Source organism: Scatophagus argus, chromosome 2, assembly GCF_020382885.2.
Source record: "Scatophagus argus isolate fScaArg1 chromosome 2, fScaArg1.pri, whole genome shotgun sequence".
Lineage (NCBI taxonomy): Eukaryota > Metazoa > Chordata > Actinopteri > Scatophagidae > Scatophagus > Scatophagus argus.
The window spans coordinates 20,714,588-20,735,410 of NC_058494.1; the positions used below are offsets into that span (position 1 = coordinate 20,714,588).

Below are 20,823 nucleotides of genomic sequence, written 5' to 3' on the forward strand. Positions count from 1 at the left end.
AAGTGAAACTCCTTCGAGGAAAAATGCGCCACCTTCTACGTCAGTGATGTCACACGCTATAAATGAACTGCCTTCTGCCACACATGACCTAATTATTTATTCTGCACACACACAAAAAAAGGTAAATGGATATGAAAAGCATGGAGGGCACCTCAGGTTCAGCTGCCTTTCATTGTAATTTCAACGTGAAGTTTAGTCTGTGGCAAAATCCTGTGACGACCAACAGCATACACAAAACGCATCGCATGCCCTTCATCAGTCACTGAAAATACATGAAGATAAACATCTCGCTGCAGCGTAGCAGGCAAAACTTGAAGCATGGATGTTAAGTGGTTTAATAGCGGCGGGAATAAATGTGAGCAGCTGTGATCAGCAGAAACTGGAGCCTGAGGAGTGGAGTGAAAAATGCTGGCACTTTTATCTCCATCAGTCCAGCGTGCTGCAGATTCACATCAGAAAAAGCAGCCTCATCTCGTGTCCGTCGCAGAAATACGACGAACATCGTCGTAATCTTTCCATCCATTAATGGCTGCTTGATGACGTACGGCGAGGATTATTTAATTGTTATGACAAGTATTATATTCGCTAATATGCCAATTGTCTTATTATCGTCCCAGTAGATCATTTTGAAGAGCAGTTTTTGAGTAACTTGTTGGCAACATTTAATATCGTTTATCCGTTTGTGATACGCTTCACATGTGGACGTGATGGCTGAGTGCTCCTGCAGGACGACATAAAAAGCTGGGTTATCAGCCGCTTGTTCTTTCCTACTTAATTGTTTCTCTTCTCGTGTGAAAAGCTCGTATGAGATGTACAGCGGCGTTGATACAGCAACATTTACACCTGTGCAATATCTACAATTCAGCCCAGTCCCAAAACAAGTTAGAGCTTACACGATTAGTCAGTCACAAAAAACAATTATCTGGCTATATAGACAAAAGTATTGGGACACATGGCCATTACAGCAAGAGGAACTTTAATGACATCCCATTCTAAATACCTAAACATTAATATGGAGTTGCTTTGCAACTTCTGTGAAGACTTTCCACAAGATTTTGGAGTGTTAGAATTGGAAGTGGAATTTTTGCCCATTCATTCAATAGAGCGTTTGTGAGTTCAGATGCTGATGTTGGACCAAAAGGCCTGGCTCGCAATCTCCGTTCCTGTTCATCCCAAAGGTGTTGGATGGGGTTGAGGTCAGCTGCAAAATTAAACATAATATATTATAACATAATATTAAATATAATATGCAGTGCAGTGGCAAATAGAAAAGCCTTGATTTAAGAGAAATGAGAGTTGGCTCAAACCAAGTGCATAAAAACTGGATGAATCGTCTGTGGTTTAGTTATGTTTTATGAGACAAACAAATGAGTATTTTAAAATCAATTCACCGGCAGTCAGGAAGCTACAGTAAACATCTGAGAAGTGACAGAGTAATGTGATCCACTCTCCTGTTTGCTGAATCAGCTGCAGCTCACTCATCAGCGCTGTTACGCTAATCGAGCCTGCTGAAGGTAAAGACATGGACAAGTCCTCAGATGCTGGACATGCGAAGGGACTGGTTGCTGAAGTAATGCCATTGTTTGTATTAGATTGTGTATGTGCTCATGTTCTCTGTATGGAAACAAAAACTCCTGTCAGGTTTTCAGATCATATTCAGTACACACACACACACACGGTTGCAGCCTTAACCCTGAGACTTGATTTATTCTTGCAACCTGCGATGAAAAGGTAAGAATGCCCAGAGCAGCTTAAGAAAGCTGAAGGCTCTAAAGTCACCTCAGAACATGGATGAGTCTTGGTATTTGCTGTCACTGTGCCTCCCTCAAAAAAAAATGAACTTGTCTTTCACCAGGCAGCAATGCTGAATGCAAAGCGAAGCTGTCAGGGCAGAGAGGAAACCCACCTCATTAATGTCAGTGTCTGGGAGAAAGGAACATGTAGTGTTAGCACGACAAGACTTCTGAAGGCTTTCTAATGAAAAGGAATCACAGTGAGTACGTGACCTGCAACACATCTACGACTGTGGAGAGTTTGAACCTGAAATACAGGGTGACGCTGCAATAAAGATGGATGCAGTCAAGAGTCTGTGGTTCAATGTAATGTTAAAGTGCATATGAATATGAAAATATGTCAGAAACAGCGGAGTCAGTCATAACAGATCTTATGTAAGGCGGTACGTAGTTTGACCGACAGAAAAATAATTGCAGCCTTTTACACTTTTATACGATGACACATGCATGCAGGGAATGTATTGTACAGAATTTATACTGAAGTACGCTATATGGACAAAAGTATTGGGACAGCTGACCATTACACCAACAGACATCATCTTTAATGGCATCACATTCTAAACACACAGACAGTTTTGCAGCTCTAACAGCTTCTACTCTTCTGGGAAGGCTTTCCACAAGATTTTGGAGTGTTTCTGTTGGATTTTTTGCCCATTGATGCAGTAGAGCATTTGTGAGGTCAGACACTGATGTTGGACCAAAAGGCCTGACTCGCAATCTCCCTTCCTGTTCATCCCAAAGGTGTTGGATGGGGTTGAGGTCAAGACTCTGTGTGGGCCAATCAAGTTCTTCCACACCAAACTCATCCAACCATGTCTTTATGGAGCTTTGCTTTGTGCACTGGGGCACAGTCATGCTGGAATAAAAAACTGCCACAAAGTTGGAAGCACAGCATTGTCCAAAATGTCTTGGTATGCTGAAGCATTAAGACTTCCCTTCACTGGAAGTAAGGGGTTCAGCACAACCCCTGAAAAACAGCCCCATGTGACACCTGAATTCAGTAATTAAGAGGGGTGCCCCATTACTTTTGTCCATATGGTCTATGTTTATTAACCTGAAATTTCCAAGCATTCAGCACAGTTTTACTTGACACAGACTATCTGCACAATTAAGAGCTCCAGTAGGAGACGTACGTACGTGGACACTGCATGCAGACATCCAGCAGCGTTGTGAAGTGACTTGCATCAAAAAAAGGCTCCTTGATGATATTAGGCTTGCACAGATTGTAATGTGTGGATGTTAGCCTTCAGTAAGAGCAGGATTTATGAGAGGAGAGCTGTTCGTGTCTATCATTAACTGGAAGAAAAAATTGACGCGTGTGTCCTTGAGGCTGGATGAAACGCTTTGAACACCAAGGAAACAGGAAGGATGCTGCAGCCAGTCTTTCTGTGGACACATCTCTTCTTCTTCTTCATTTTGTTAAGACAGACATGAAAGGTTGAAGTAAGCACTGGATGTTACACTGTTAGACTGATTATAGGAGTGTGAGATGCTTGGAGGAAGTACTGGATGTACTCTCAGCATGTGTGTGGTTCTGCAGTGGAAACCTGATAGGGAGACAGTGCTGTCATGGTTTTAATCGCTGTTTTTGAAACATCAAGCTGTCATAGAGCTGAATGAGTGCTGCTGGTGTGTATAGGATGAAATGTCTTTACGATGTACAAAAGTCTACGCTAGAGCTGAAACGTTTAGCAGATTCATCGTTGGCCAAAAATTTTTCTGTTACCAGCTTCTCAAATGTGACATTTTTCTGTTTTTCTCAGTTTTATATGTCAACTTAACATCTCAGTTTTGGACTGTTGGTTAGGCAAAAGAAGCAAGATGCTCCTGTGGGCTCTGACAACTCATGATGGCCTTTATTTTCTCCATTATTTTCTGACATTGAATACTTTCAAAGGCCGACTGAATCCTCCCTCTGTACGTTTCTGTATGCATTATTTTCATTGTCTTCATAGCTAATAAGCACTTGAGGACAGATTCATCCTCTGTTTCTGAAAATCTAACAGCTGAATCTCAGGCGGCCTTTTTCTCCCGCGATGAATCCATTTCTGTCGTGCATGTTGAGTGTTGAACCTACGGCTGTATGCGGTTTGTCATTGGAGTTTAGATTTTGAGAGGACAGGGCGAGCAGCTTGAGCCACAATAAACTGTTTACTTCCACTGATTGATTGTAGCCAGACATGGATTAGTGGTTTCTTTGGAAAGCTTTTTTTCCCTGAGAGGCATTGAAAACATCACATATCAGCCAGCTTCCTTTTCTCTTAACCTTTCGTCCTTCGCTGTGTCACATCTCCTCTCGTGTAGCCTCCTCGTGCTTCCTTACTTCTTTGCGCGTTTGTGTGTAACGCATACAAACGTGTGACATTATGACATGAGGACACAATGTGGGCGAATGAATCTGTCTAAAAATGAAGAAAGAAAAACAAACAAAACCCGCACACACGCACACTATTCGATCCAGGTGTCAAAACACAGCGACACGCAGGCAGCTGTCCTTTGTTACGGCAGAGAAAGCTCGCATTCATACAACAGCCTCGTGTTCCTCACGTGGGCCTTTCAGTCAGTCGTCTCTGCTCTTAAATATTAATGAAGCATTAATTTTGAATTAATGGCCAGAGATGATGACAACTGTGAAAAGAGGCTGACCAGTGATTGTAATTAACGTTTAAACAGAATCCTTCACAAGATCGTTTCTTATTAGTCACATCTGTAACAGCTGGATGTCTTTGTCACACTGGACTATTTGTGATGGCTGTTAAGTGATAGAAACACGGTGGGCTTTCTTTATTTCTCTGAGTGCATGCGGTCGTTTGTTGAGGTCCTCAAAGTAAAAAAAGGTGCAGCCGTGGCCTAGAGGTTGGAGAAGCGGCTTGTGATCGGAAGGTCGCCGGTTCGATTCCCACACCGGACGGGCAGGAAAAATTTGAGTGTGGTGGAGTGATAATGTCCCCACCCTCCATTAGCCAGCTGATGTGCCCTTGAGCAAGGCACTTAACCCCCAATATATATGCTCCCCGGGCGCTTGATGCAGCCCACTGCTCCTGTATGTGTGTTTCCATCAGTGATGGGTTAAATGCAGAGAAGTAATTTCCCATCTTGGGATTAAGTTAAATTAAATTTAAAAAAAGCCCATTTTTATTTGTTTAATAAAGAAACGTTGCTTAGACTTTTTCTGTTTGTGGTGTCTCAAGACCTAAATTTAGCGAGACTGGAGGTTTTTTTTTTTATTATTATTATTTCTGAGAGCTTAAAGGTACACGAAGGCTCCAGATTTTGAATGCATGTCAGGAAAACATGCCGGTTATTGCAGCTTAATGGGTGAAAGCAGCAGAGATCGAGTAGTATCTCCACCGCTGTCTGTTAGTGTGCATGTTAGGATTTATTGAGACACGGTTTGCATCTTGTACATAATATTTATTTCAAGTCAATAGAGACATATCAATGAGACATCTGTAACAATGTGAAGATAAACGATGGATGACAGGACAGGATCCCCCACCTTGTGTCCAATATCCACGTTTCACTTTTAGCTGTGTTTTTGGTCTCCACCAACTCATGAGGGAAATCGTCTGTGTTCGCTAGATGGTTGCTAACTTTGTCTGTCAGGAGGTGGCTTACAGTGGGTTTCTAGAGCTTTTTCACTGAAAACAGCCGAAAGCACGGCTGAACGAAAGCCGTAAAGATTCCTTTAAGTAGATTATAAAAGATACTTAGTAAGTGGGACATTTTACTGCTGAAATATGAGAGCTTTTGGTGGACAAACCTTGTAATTTTTTTTCTAAATCACTTCATTTCATTTTCATTTATTGACATTCTTCAGTTTCTACTGTGTTGGCCAACACGTATGCCAGGACTGACATCTTCAATAACCTGATTTCAGTTCTGTCATCGGTTATATGTCACAGTAGTTTGGTCTAGTCACCGATATGTAAAGAAATTACTCATGGTGATCGTGTGTATGTGAATGTCAATGAATGAATCAATATTTGATTACTGTGTTTACATACCAGAGACTCAAGTAAACGATTTTCATCTTTGCCCATCATGATAACAAAATTACAAAAGTGCATTTACTAAAATGTCGACATATTCTGTTGTACAAGTTTTATGTTGCGAGATCAGTTTCCTTATTTGATGCCGGGCTTGTTTCAGATTATAAGATTTTTTTTTTCTGCTGCTGGTTCTGAGGAACATCACAGCAAAATTGAATGTGTGCATGATAAAGTCTGTGTGAGGATGTCAGTGTGTGGGTGTGTGTGAGATGGAAACAAAGATAGAGAGGAGACAAAACTCTGAGGCACCTTCAGCAAACTGCAAGCACGAGGGTCATAAATATGTGGTTTCTCCACACCTACGAACGTGAATTGGCGTTATGAGGGCTTTGTCGATCCGGCGCGGAGCCGCCGTCGCCGCCGATTCATTCTCTCTGAATCATGCCCCAGACTCACGACCTGTATGTTCATCACCCAGAAAAGATGGCGGCCTGCTTCCCCAGCGTCCGGGTAAACACACGGGCATGTTTGTCACCTTGAGGCTTTATTTCTGAGGTGTCAGAGTGAGTCACACTGTGATCGCGAGGTGTGTGTGTGTGTGTGTGTTGAAATTAGGATTGACAACAGGAAGCAGCCACGTCTCATTTCTCTCCCCTCCTCTGCTCCTCTGTCAAACCTTGTGTGCTTTGAGCTTCCACATGACTGCAGATTTTCTGTTTGCTGTCTGTTGCTTTAGCCTCTGCAGTGTTTTCTCCTCACATTGCCGATTCCCCTCTTTTTATCAGCTTCAGTCCTCTGGGGCCCCCCCACTTCTTTTCCTTTATTTCTACTCTCACCTCTTTCTCCTTGCATGTCTCTCAGGATCTGGTGAAGATGTGTTTTTTTTCTCCCCTTCCTGCCTCTCCAGCAATCACCTTCCAACACCTCCATGTCTGTCTTTCGATAAAATTCCTGATTCGCTTCCTTCTCCAAGGGGGCTAACAGGCAGTCTGGTGCATCCATGCATTTCTTCCTCACACACACACACACAGAAGGAAAAGCTTTCCTATGTTGCTTCCCACATGTTCCTCCTCATGGGATCTGTCTCCTGTAACAAAAATCTAATGCAGTTGTAAGACAAATGACAGTCTGGATGCAAAAGCACAAATATTCCGATAAACAGTAGATACAAGCGCAGCTCAGTTACTTTATTAAGAGTTGTGGGACAGCTATATGTTATTGTAATGGAGATTAAAAACTGTACTCGGCTCGTTGTTCCCTGCTTATTAACTCAGCCTGCTTATTCATACATTACATTAGGTACAGCTCTGATCGTTAAATCAACACAAATCATGCTTAGTAATTGTTTGTGTACCTGAATGCATCGCATACATTAGGATGAATCAGTGACATAATCCGCTGTTTGCTAACGCATGCTGTTTTCGACAACATCTTCCTTCCCTTGTATTCAGTTCCTTTTGGACGGTGGTCTCACAAGCCTCGTCACCACAGTAATTCATGACAAAGATCTTAAAAATTGTGGCAAATTCATATTTTTAATCTCTGCAGTCCTGGCTCAGTTGTGTTGTTCCCTTTGAGTTTTGAGCAAACTTTGTTTTGAAAAAAAGTGATAAAGGCACGAAAGGTAAAGATGTAAGTGTAAGGCACATGATGATGAGTGCTAAAAGCCGCAGTCATCCATATGCTTATGTTAACGCCGTTTTCGGCGATGGATGCCTACAAACTCAGTGTACACTACCTGGATAGCACAAAACAGCAGAGAGACAGAGTTATTGACTAACGGTTCAACAAGTGCAACAAAGTGGAGCATTTAGCGGCTGAGGATACAGGAGCTTGTGGAGACCAAAACAGAGCTAAAAGAAGAGTGGATATTTGAATTCACCAGGGTATCAGAAACATGACTGCTGTGCAACTGTTTGCTAGTTTAGTTCACCGCAACAACTTTATATGGTGATAACATCTCAGTGTTGTGTTCCCAGCCTGAATGTTCAGTTTGTCCCTGTTGATACAGTCTTTCTGCTGTGTGGGCTGGAGGTTGAAATTCTTTCCTTTTCCAGAAGTGCAGCGTAGAGTTTACAGTCTGATGAGGATGAGATGGATGGAAGAGCTCGGAGCTAAGACTGTTTATGTCTCACACACACACAAACACACACACACACACGTTCTTCATGTTTTCTCTGTAGATTTCCTCTGTGAGAAGTGGACTCTCCAGCAGTGGAGACGGTGTACAGTAGAAGGCCTTTGATGCATGTGGCCCAAAGTAAATAAAAAAAAAAAAAAGAAACAAATCATGTTATCTAACATTATGAACAATTAGAGAGAGACAAACTCCAAACCCATTTGGATTCATTTAAAAGTTTATTTTGCCACTTAATTTTGATGCCATGTACTGATTCTTGTTTACTCACAGATTCGATAGCACATGTGCGTTCACTTTTCGCCTACGATGAAACGCCTCAACTAATTTTGGAGTCATATTTTTGTAATCTTTGCCCGAGGATAAGAAAAGTTAACTGTGCCAGATGCGAAACTATTTTTATCTCCGAATGCCCCCATTTCAAGAAAATTCACTGTTAGAGCTTTGGTTTATATAATGGGTAGTAGTAGTGGATGTTTGACATCAGTTGAGCATTAAAGTATCCATCTTGATGAACAGCTTGGCTTATTTCATGAGTTCGAACCTAGATTTTATGTCCCCCTTCCCCGTCTGCAGTGACGGTCTGAACTTTTTAATGATTCTTTTGACTTTGCCAGGTTCATATGTCTGAACTGTCTTGTTAAATTCTCCTGACTGCATTGCTTAGACAGCAGAAGCTCAGGTTGTTTACGAGGACATAAACAGAGATACATGCAGAAGAAAAAAAAAAGGCTTGGAGGATGTCTGCAGTTTCTGGGAACTGCGGAAGTCCCATGTGGAGAAAGATCTACATTAAAATGCATGAAAAGAAAAAGGAAAGTTTTGCTGAAGGGGGATTTGGGATGTTGATTCGGGTGGTGGCGAGATATTCTGAAAAGGTTTGTCTGGACATGAAAAGTAGTGCTGAAACATGAGTCAGGGAATTTTGTAGTGGATTAAATAGCAACCACAATTAGGAAAGCTGATTAGCTGGTGATCTGCATCAAGCGAGGATTGGCTCCTTCTCCCTGTTTATATCATGCCGACTGACTGTCTTTGAGTTTGGGACTGTTGATTGGCTAAAGCAATGGACACTCTGAGATATTGATCGGCATTTTTCACCTGAAGCTTTTCTTCAGTTTGTTTTATTGTTTCGCTGTCCGCCTTCACTGTCAGAGTGTTGTTTCTGGCTGCAGCAGGCAGCAGTTTACAGCAAACAAGACTCAGAAAAAAAACACTGAGCAGCGCCTGGTCAGCATCAAATGACAAAGAGACAAAGTTCATGTAAGTTACTGACTAGCTGGTTAATGTAGTGGAACATTTAGTAACTAAAGGGACAGATATTTACCTCACACAACAAGAGACAAAACTGTAGATGAATGATTATGTTGCTCTGTAACTGCTGGATGTTCTATAAACGAGGAACTTACGATATGTTGTTGTTGGGTTGTCAACTTGTCTGCTGCCCCCAAGTGGCCAAAATTTCTGTTACTCTCTTTGAATAACTGTTGTTTCATCGTGGCAGCTATCAGTAAGGTTATCAATAACATCTTACACTTTTTTTGTTTAACTTGTTCCTTGTGGCCGATTTCAGTCAGAGTCAGTCAGGGATAGTTCCCATCATTGCAGAGACCGTTCATTATTACTGGACAATAGGGACTACTTATATAAGTCATAATCCAAGCCTGAGCTTTCTGATTTAATATGATCTTACTAATCACATGAGAACGTCATTATCATTGGACGATCAGTTCGCCTGAACAAAATAACTGCAGGGAACACTGGAAGTATAGCGTATGCAGACAAGTACCAAGACTGCCTGAATTACTAGTTTGTTTACCTCTGCATGTGAGTAACACACTGTCTCTTAACATGATGGGAACTTAGCCCTGGCGTGCTTGTGGTTGTATAAATATCCAGCCGCTCTTCTCTCTCTGTCCTGTTGTGTTTGTATAGTGAATTTATCTCTGTCACCGACCCTCGCTGTTTGTGTTATCCATGCAGATAGGGCAGTACAGCAGGTGGTGTGAGTGTGAGATAAATGTTTAAAAAATATGTCCGGCAGTCACCTGAGGACCATGAGTTTGATACACAGCTACCCAAGCTACAGGCCGTAAGCGCAGTTCAGCTGATCTGGAGTTTGATTAGACAGATAAACAGATGAGCTATAAGAGAATAAACTCTCTAAAGAGGTTGTAGAATATCCCATTAATGTTGCAGTTTCCCACTTTGCCCTCAGGGAAGTCGCCCAGATTGACCAGTTCCTTCAGGAGACAGCGGCACGTGAAGCCAATGCCAAAGTGCGACTGCAGCAGTTCATTGAGGAACTACTGGACCGCGCTGATCGCGCTGAAAAACAGCTGCAGATCATCAGCAGCTGTGGCACCACACCCAACGGCAGCCTGGGACGCTGCAGCCTGCAGGCCACGAAGGGCAACAGCCGCCAGGTGAGGACATTTTGACTGGTATGTTCTGTCGGGTTGCTGCTCAGAGCACACACTGCAACATACATCGTGTGATATTGCGCCAACTTCTGCCAGCATATATTTAAAATGTTATATATAAATATATATATAATATGTACTTTTCCAATCAAATGAGCTGTTTCAGATCTAATTTTTTGACACATTTTAATGGACATATTAAATTTTACGACTGACTTGAGTGTGACAGTAACTTGATATTATTTCATGACAGTGTGATTCTTTTTCTATTGTCGTGAATTTTTGTTTTACCACTCAAGAACCTGTTTGCTTAAGGTGTGTTTAAACAGAAAGCGAATAGCGACTGAAATAACTGGACAGTCGTAGTCAGTCAGTAGACAGTCTCATTCCAACATTCCTGTTAGCCAAACTAGTCGGTCCTTGACATTAGAGCTTTTTGCTTTTGAACAGTGCACAAGCATTGATTATAATGAGTAATGTCCCTGTAAAGCAGCACAGGTCAAACCCATAATAGTCTTTAAGGTCCCAAAACAAGTCTACCCTTCACAGAGCTAAACAGCTGTAGCTGTCTAGGACTCTCATACAGGTTAAAGCCAATAGACTAGAATCATCTCAAAATCTGCCCACACGCGCGACGAGATGACGCTGAGTGACTGGAGGAGGAAAAAGAAACAGAATACGTCTCCTCACCATACGCGTCTTTGAACTGAGATATTAAATTGAACCTATAAGCTCAGAGTTGGTTAGCAGAACAGAAGATCACAAGAGTGTTTATGTAAATGTGCCGTGAATGCGTGCTTGAGGTATTTTAAGTCGTTTAGCTCATTTGCTGTGGCTCATGTTCCAGGAATCAGTCAGTCATTACCTCCTCGTTGACTGTATTAGCATGTCTTTAATTAAATCTCAATGATGTTTTTCATAACCTGTAATTAGTCAGTGACTTGAGGTTCCAAGGCGTGGATATGAAATGTGTGCTTAAACGATTTTACATTGGATTTATTTTCTCAAGTATGAAGGTTTTGTTCATGTCCCTCACATGTGTGTGACCTGCGTTGCTCTCAAATGTTCTAAATCCCTCTTAACCCAACAAAGAAACTGGCTTTCTCTCATTTAGTTCATCAGATTTCCAATACCCATTTACAAAGCTTGATAAACCGGCTAAATGGTGTACCTGGCCAAAAGCATGCGCCAAACCAACTGGGACACACTTGATGTTTAGCATTAATATGTTGTTAACATGTGTTGTTAACAGTGTCCACTTATTGTTTTGTTTTGTTTTTAAAGACTGTGGGACCTGTTTGCAGGAATTATCCTCCTGTTCAGTGATGAGAGTTTTTTGTTAAGTTCTTCTGATGCAAACTGGGAAATCCAGTTCATTTTGGACCTGCACAAGAACTCTGCATGGGGATGGGCCGTCTGAGTTGAAAGACAGCCCCATACCAGCAGGTGTCTACATACTTTTGGCCATACAGCATGTGTACAGCATTTTGGCCCATGTGTATCTGGTGAATTTTGGGGCCTAGAGGTTGGAGAAGTGGCTTGTGACCAGAGGGTCGCCAGTTCGATTCCCCCTCCGGACTGGCAGGAAAAGTTTGGGTGTGGTGGAGTGATTAATAAGAAAGAAATGCCGCTCATTAGCCGGCTGATGTGTCTTTGAGCAAGGCACTAAACCCCCAGTTTGCTTCCTGGGCACCTGACATGGCAGCCCACTGCTCCTGTGTGTTTCACTGCATGTAATTTGCTGGGTGTTGCATGTGTGTTCAACCAAGGATGGGTTAAATGCAGAGGAAAAATTCAGCGTATGTAAAAATACATATACTGCCAATAAAGTTGATTTACATTTTTGTTTTGTAATGAAGTGATACCCACCATAGTGTCAGAAAGTTAAGAGTTATTGTAGTAAAGGGAGACTAGAGGCTCTATTCTGTCTGATTTGCATTCAGCACCAAACAGAACAGCTCTGCAGCGCACGACATCCTGACCAGAGAGTGCACTTGCATAAAAAGCTACGTTCTCCGGAAACTGGAAATCAGCTCTTTGTCTCCGGGCTCTCTTCAGCTTCCTTTGTTGCATTACCCCCCACCCCTCACACACACACAGACCCTCCCCACCCCCTTGCTTTGCCTTATTACGCAATACTAAAAATGTAAAAACAGACTCTTGCCGCTCTTATTCTCGTTATTATCCGACACCTCCTTGGCAAAGAGGCGACCTGTTTCGTCGCACGAATCCTTGTGCTGCCATAGAAACCAGTTCAAGCTCACGCTGAAGGTTCCAGCATGATTTTGCATCAGATGTACGGTGGCACAGATCTGCCTGAGAGGAACAACTAGCTGTTTCATTTGAGAGATTCTCTGTAAAAAATCTTCTCCACCAGGTCACTGTCACTGAGTGCAAAGACGCTGCTGACATCCTCAGCTCAGTCACTTCATAGCATCATACAGTGCAGTGAATAATGTAAGTGATACTCCTTTTGTTATGCTTTAAGTAGTCTGTTGCAATGGAGTTGTGTCGCTTAAGTCTTTAATGACTTTAATTGGGTGGGTTGTCAAATATGCTCACCGTGTCCCCCACTTGTGTATTGATACAATATACCTTAAAACATGCTATGTTGCTATGCTATCACGCACCGATTAGCATAATCACAATGATGTGACTAAAAAAACTGCCATTATTTTTAGGCTACTACTTGTACTAGTAGTACTCCTGTTCTGTGTGCAGTTTGTCCCTGAATTTGTTACTCATACCAAAAACATGCACATTAGGTTAATTGGCTACTCTACATTGCCCCTAGGTGTGAGTGTGAGAGTGTGTGGTTGTCTGTCTTTGTGTGTTGGCCCTGCGATTGACTGGCGACCAGTCCAGGGTGAACCCCGCCTCTCGCCCGTAGTCAGCTGGGATAGGCTCCAGCTCCCCCGCGACCCTGATGGATAAGGCGGTATAGAAAATGGATGGATGGATGAATTCTTACTAATTCCACATGTCATCAATATTAAACCTTTCCTACACGTACGAGTAAATAAAGAAATTAGATTAGATTAGTGTTAGACGCATGTGGTGCCGTCCTTCTGAAACCAGTTGTTTTTCCCCTCAGAAATTTTGCAATAAATCTACTATGACACTTGTTCGTCTTTCTTAAATTAGACCTGTCACTGACCCGAAACTTACTTAGTCGTCCTCTCTTTAAACGTCAGTGAGTTTCGTGTCTGTGCCCTCATGCGCTGTTGTGGGACTGTGAATAATCAACATGACAAGTACAAGCGTGGAACCACAGACTGGTTGGCACCTCGTTGCGCTGTCAAGGGAAGCCCAGAGACGTTACCCAGACGGCCACACACCCTCACAGCCTCACTCTTCATCCCTCTGTCACAGCATCTGAGAGGTCGGCCTCGTCTCCAAGGAGACAGGTTTTAGAGCTGCAGAGGTATTTTAAGACTGACAGTGAGAGAAAGGACGGATGACTTGTTTCCTGCTCTGTCCCTCTCACTCTGCTCCAGCCCAAGCTGACTCTGTTGCACCTCTTCGCAGGAAGTGCAAGCTCTAATTCAGTCAAAGTGTCTTGTAGACTTTATGTCCTTTTAATTCGAGTTTAAGACCAAACTGGTTGTCGTGGTTTCTGATGAAGGAGTGTTTTATTCCTTCCATCTCTGCGAGGTTTGTCTCTGTTTTGCCTTCACTACAGGCTGGCCAGGATCGAGAGCCACGGATGGTGTTTTTCCCCGTTTCCTCTATGGGCCGTTTTCACTGGCACTTGGCCAGAAACAAGCTGTGTGAGTGGAAGCACAGGAACAAGGAAGAAAGAAAGAGAGGAGGGAGTGACAATGTCTGTGTTTGTGCACATTTTCCCTCTGTGGCACGTCGCCAGTCTGGTACACAGAGTTCCACCTGGCACACACACACACACACTGATATGCACATAAAAACACTACACACAGCATAGTTCAATGCACAGGCAGCTTTGAGTGGTGTACCAAAGAGTGACCAGGAGGATTTTGCTCTCAGGCAAATAGAGAGAGAGAGAGTCAGGCTGCACTCCCTCAATTTAAATACACTTGAAACATTTTCACCTGCTTTCAGAGCTACAACCAAATATTTGGGAATATAAATATTGGGAAGTAGGACCGATGCTGAGGGTTTGTGTGTTGCTGGAGTTTAGGGATGGAAATGTTGGCCAGTCTGTCCATCCAACACTTTGGTCAAGAGCAACATATCCTGACTACTACTTTGTCATGGATATTCCTAATCCCCAGAGGATGATTCCTAACATTTATGCACACCCACTGACTACACTACGTTGGCCCTGATGGCTCATGCGAATAGACAAAAAACAAGTGAGTCAACTCCTTCACCAGTTTCAAAACACATGCTCAACATTCAGGTGAAATTCTGCAAATGGACAAAAAGTCGATACAGAAATGTTGCTAGCAGTGCAGACGACAGCAGGAAGTGTTTCAAAGAGGCTCTTGGTGGTCATGAAGTCGACTATCCTTCACTTCTGAGTTTGGCCTTACATTTATTGATATGCTTTGAGACAATCCTTGGCCTTTCCCGCCTTGTCACGCTTAGGACAAATGATCACATTTTGGAGATGTTAATGTGTTTTGATTCAGGACCAAATTATCTCTGTAATCTCAACGATCATTGATGAATTATAATCATTTATTCTCACTGTGCATTGTGGAGAGAAATTTGTCCGTTCATGTCCTTGATTTCTGCTGATGCTGTCACCAGTCACAATGCACGTGCTCAAATCTGTAACTCTGAAATGAGATCAAACCAAACTACTGAAGCATACGGAAGATGTCTTTTTTGGTTATTTGTTAAATATCTGAGCTGTTTTTTGTTTTTGTTTTTTTCCTCAAAATACATAAAGAGAAGCTACCCGTGATCTTATTGTCTTTTCTGTGGGGATTTGTAAGAGCAGCACTCTGTACACATTTGATGGTGCGGCCACCTGAGTGTCACGGCTGTTCAGGAGCTTCAGGATTAAATGCTTTGCCTCACGCAGCCGACATAAAATTTGAGCCAAGGGAATGTCTCAGGAAGCTTGGGCGGTACGGAGTAATATTACTAATGTTTCTTATGTCTCTCCAGAGAAACTCCAGCCTTTCTGGAAGCACAAGAGGCATGTACCAAGTGTCAGACCGGCGTTCCTCACCCAGCACAGGGTAAGTCAGCACACTGCTCCTAGTCCACATTTACAGACGATCTCACGCCTCTGAAACGTCATGTAAAACACCGCTGTAAACATCCAGAAGTGGAGGGATTGCCATATTGCTCGTGTCTTAATCAGGAATCATTTTACTCTTCAGGAAGACACGCTGTCTGTCTGTCTGTCTGTCTGTCTGTCAGTTTATTTATCTGGAAAAAAAAGAAGCATTTCTGCTTTTCTTGTTCAGCTGGAGGATTTTTTTTACAGTTTTTTAATTGACAGACTAATCGATAAGGAATATAATCATCTAATTGCAGCCTTACATAGAGACCTACTCCACAATACAATAATTTATTCTAAAAAATGATTAAATCACTAGATGACTCTATTAGTTAATTGACAGAGAAACAGTCCTGAACTATTTTCGTTATGGATTTGAAAGCAAACTTTGCTGGTTTCAGCTTGTTTCTTCTTCTTTCTTTTGTCTGTAACTGGAACATTATTGCAACACAAACAAAACGAAGGTGCCCCCTGATGGTCTCCTCTCACGATATTTTTTGACTAAAATATAAAGTGACGTGAAAATAGTCATCAGCTGCCGCCCTGCAGCACTTAAACCAAAAGCAGATTTACTGCTGTAGTTGAATACTGGGTATATATTGTCTCCTCCTCTTGCATGTCGTTTCAGTTTTAGAGCTCCATATTACATCGTAGTATTGAGCAGTGTGGTATGTTCTGAAAAAGATCATCGTCAGTGGACGCAGTGAGGTGCAGGTTGGACGTCTCTCTGCTCGAGGTGTGACTGAAGTATTTCTGGCTCCCTGTCGGAGACTGCAGACACATGGCAGTGCCATAATACTCTGACTAACACAGCTGTCATTCCCGAGTGGTATGTGAATGTGTTTCCTAACGTGACGTCACGCACAACTTGTCAGGCCTTCCCCACTGAATCACTGATGGAAGGACACGGTCACACTCACACAGTGACCCAACAACAGCCCTCCCAGCCGTCTGTCTTCTGGTTATTAATATCTCTTCATCAGGGTTCAAGATTCTTTTGCCACCAGATGTAGTAAAGGACAGAATCTCAAGTGCACAACATTTTGGTGATTTGTTGATACTAACGTCTCCAGACCTTTCGTTACTAATTACGTATGCTATTTGCAGTATGTAGACAAAAGTATTGGGATGGAGTTGAGAATAGAGTTGGTCCCCTGCTCCCACTCTCCCACTGCTTCCACAAGATGTTGGAGTGTTTCTGTGGGAATTTTTGTGCCCATTCATGCAGTAGAGCATTTGTGAGATCAGATACTGATGTTGGTCCAAAAGGCCTGGCTCACAATCTCCTTTCCAGTTCATCCCAAAGGTGTTGGATGGGGTTGAGGTCAGGACTCTGTGCGGGCCAGTAAGAGGCCGAGGCCAACCCCTGAAAAACAGCCCCATATGGTCTATATAGTGTATTATATATCTGTAATTGTTTTAACACAGAGCTCATCAAAATATTTGAGTTTTGTTTAAGCTCCCATTCAGTTACAAACAACAGAGAAATCCTGCTGAAAAGCTTCTACTATAAATCTAATTCATCACTGTGGCTTTTTTTTTGTAGTTGCATGAAGACATCAAACTGAACTTTTTAACTGTTCAGACTGGTTTGCACATTAGGGAACAACACGAGCAGACACAGGAGGTCGTGTGATTTCACTTTGATGCTACTTTGCATTCTGGATCCGCACTCTGAAACCATTAATCAGCAATGACTAATTATGAGCTCCTCGTGACTTTGATCACTTCATATCATTACATGCCGCATATCATGTTTTATTATTGATATAATGCTGACAAATGATTACGACCGTTTTTTGTTTTTTTTTAATCAGGTTACTGACCAGCTCATCAGACTGTAATGAACCACAGTTGTGTCATTGACCCAGTTTAGACTGTTGAAACCGTAAACGCGCAGTCTTGTTTTGATTTTACATAATTTAAATTTCAATAACGTTCATCTCATCTTGCGTGCATCATTTTTCTTTTCGAAGTACTGACAAGTGGTACCTGCAGTTTCGTCTGCAATTCTCCTCATTTTTGTTCCTAAAATGATGCATGCAAATGTTTCTATTCGTCATCTTATGCTGTGACAAAGAGGAGGGAGTGCTGAGAAAGAAGAAATGGCAAAAAGAGATAAAAATGTCCTACTTTTAGAGAGGCTGATATTTGTAACTGCTCATTACTTGTACTGGCTGGGAGGTTATTTTAAGGAGCAGCACGCACATACGAAAGCTGCCCTAATTCTGCTATAAATCCTGGAACTGTAAATCATAATGTGCCTATTTGTGGTTCGTTTTGGTTTCACACGTGCATCCACTCCTGTCAGATTAAATGCCAATATCACCGTCTACCTCGGTGGAGCTTTCAAAGTGCAATTTGTACTTTCAGTTTAAAACATTAGAAAAAATTCTGAAGGGAATCTGAAGAACCAGTGATGATGTTGGCGGTAAAATTTATGACACTCATGAAAGTCATCCAACCATGTCTTTATGGAGCTTTGCTTTGTGCACTGGGACACAGTCATGCTACAATAGAAAAGGTCCTTCCCTAAACTGTTGCCACAAACTTGGAAGCATAGCATTGTCCAAAATGTCTTGGTATGCTGAAGCATTTCCCGTCACTAGAAGTGTGGGGGCCAACCCCTGAAAAACAGCCCCGTGCCACACCAGAATTCAGTAATAAAGAGGTCTGTCTCAATACATTTGTCCATATAGTATAGTCTTATTGTCCCTGGAAATGATTTACTGGAATCATACATGTCAGTGTAGTGATTTTATTATATTCCACCACATATCTGGAACAAACACTCATTGCATTTAATTTAATTAAATTTGTGAATTTTTATGCAAATATTTTACTGCATTATAACTTCACCATAAGTTTTATTCTCCTTTTTTTATCTGTTTTGTTTTTTTTAATCTTATATTTAGTTTAACTCATTTAAAATCCATCGACTTTGTATATTGACCCGTGTTTTATATCTATTCTGAATTCCTTTTATGTCCTATCTAAAACACACTGAATTGCCTTGTTGTTGAGACATGCTACGCACATATACTTGTGAAAGTGGTTGTGGATTTGCAAGGGTTTAAAGAAGTGACTGTATCCTTGCGACAGTGACTTGGAGTCTCTCACTGATCAGTTGTCCTTTACGTAACCCAGTCTGTCAGTTTCACACTGCAGCCTTTGACATGTAAATTAATAAACTGCTGTTCCTTTGAACAGTCGTGTTGATGTTGTTTACTTACTGAATCTCATTATTGTGATTATTCAGAATTAAGTGTGGCGTGCTGTTGGATGTGGGATCAACCATCCGTGTGTCGATCATCATTTATTGTACACCTCCTTTTTTTTTGCTGCAGAGCATCAGGGCGGATCAAGTCCGTCTCACAAGGCTCTGGAGGTTACGACAGTGACAGCGTGGAGATGCATCCCATGGAGGAGTGTCCCGAGGCTCAGTACTATCACATGCAGTGCCGGCTGGGTGAGGGCGGTTATGAGCGCTCCCCTGGATGTGGCTCAAGGAACTGGGGTCTTCGTAAGCAGGCTATTCAGAACTGGCAGCGGCGACCCTACAGGAACAGCACTGAAGGAGAGGAGGGAGACGTGTCAGATGTGGGCTCTCGGACCACCGAGTCCGAGGTGGAGATGTGGGAACAAGAGAGGAGAGCTGTGGCTGAGGTACAGCAGTCTGCCGCTCCCTATCCCCACCATGGCAGGGCAGGATATCGTCCTAACACAGGTAATAGGTTCTCTCTGGGAAGTTGTTCAAACTAGTTATTCTCAGAAATGTCACTCATCCAGCCAGCCGGTCTGACACGTACTAGCAAGGATTCGCAGAGTAAAGGCCGTGTAATGAGTCCCGTGAGAGCGGGGACTGATGTGGATCTAGGTCAGGTTGAGTCACAGTCACTGCATGTTGCTGGAGCTGCTCCTGAGCGAGTGCGGATCAGCCATGAGCATATGTGGTAAACACGGAGGAACGAGGCCCCCGTATCTGCATTGCGCAGACACAACAGTGTAAACACTTCATGAAAAATGATTTAATCTCTGAATCACGCACGCTGCCACAGAAACTTGTGACTTTTGGTCGCTATATAAGAACTTGCCTTGACTCGATCAAATGCCAGTTAGGATGACAGTCAGCACTCTGATATGTGACTTTCAAAGTGCCATATAAATAACAAAGATGACTGCAGAGAGGCCAAAGTCGTACCCTTATGTGTCCAAACTGCATCAGTCCAAAAACTGGAAAATTATTTAATACATTCAGCAATGCAGTGACAAAAAAGAACATCAGTTAACCAACGGGACCCAGACTACAAATGGTCTGAATAATATTTCATGTAGTATTTCTTTCAGGGATTGTACACACAGAGTGATAGATGCACAAAACCGAGTTAATTAAAGTGCAGGATTTGAAACAGTAAAATGTGTGTTTATAATGACTATATGGCTATAAGTGTATGTGTATGTAGAGTTTGAATTTTATATTTTTTGAGAAAGAAGAGAACGTTTGTGCTCTGTTCTCAACAATGTCGTCTTATTTGTTTTAATGCAGACAACATTTTTTTAAAACTCTGAGGCAATTCAGAGTGCTTCACGTAAGGCAAGAAATGTATTAAAGCAGTCTTTAAAAACACGATTAAAAGAGAATAAATTGAACAAAATTAATTACAAAATATCAAGATAAAAGAATGCGTTGTAAAAATAGTTACATAGACACATTAATTGTAATATATCACATACTGGTGAAGTGTAGTTGCAGTGCAGTGCAGGAAACAAATGAATCAACAAAAGAGTGTTAACTAAGATTTGACCCTGACTGAAGTTGGTTGGTGTTGTTGGTTTTGTATTGAAATCTTAGTAAAGATAGAAACAAACAAAAACAACTAAAAATCAGCAACAAGGTGAACACATATCACTCAGAGTGTACAAATCCTGCTATTTGTAGAAATTTCAGTTATGATTCTACCAGCTGAAATCTTTTATTCATGATGTGTTTACACTATTTTGTTTACCACCAGACAGGACGTCTGTTACAGATGATGAGTAAACCAAGTTGTACGTCGCTCGCGTTGCTGTTCACCGTCTCCTTGTGTCTGTGTCTTTGGTGGACGCTGAACGTATTTGTGTTTTGCAGGAGCGCCGCTCGCCTGTTGTGTCGTCGCAGTAGCTCGTCTCATGCTAAGCTTTGCTGGCGGTCCGAGCCAAGGCAGACCGCCAAACATGTCGGCGCATTTCTTTCAGATGCATCACAGATTGGACGTCTCTCTGTTAA

General features: G+C 42.2%; 1 protein-coding gene across 1 annotated transcript in view; it reads left to right on the forward strand.

Moving 5' to 3' along the window:
• Positions 1–20,823, forward strand: part of fbxo41 (F-box protein 41) — a 43,611-nt gene that overhangs the window by 15,305 nt on the left and 7,483 nt on the right. Inside the window, exons 4-6 of the mRNA XM_046417185.1 lie at positions 10,141–10,348; positions 15,440–15,513; positions 18,905–19,284. Of these exons, the coding sequence (XP_046273141.1) occupies positions 10,141–10,348; positions 15,440–15,513; positions 18,905–19,284 (662 nt within the window). The remainder of the gene's footprint in view (positions 1–10,140; positions 10,349–15,439; positions 15,514–18,904; positions 19,285–20,823) is intronic.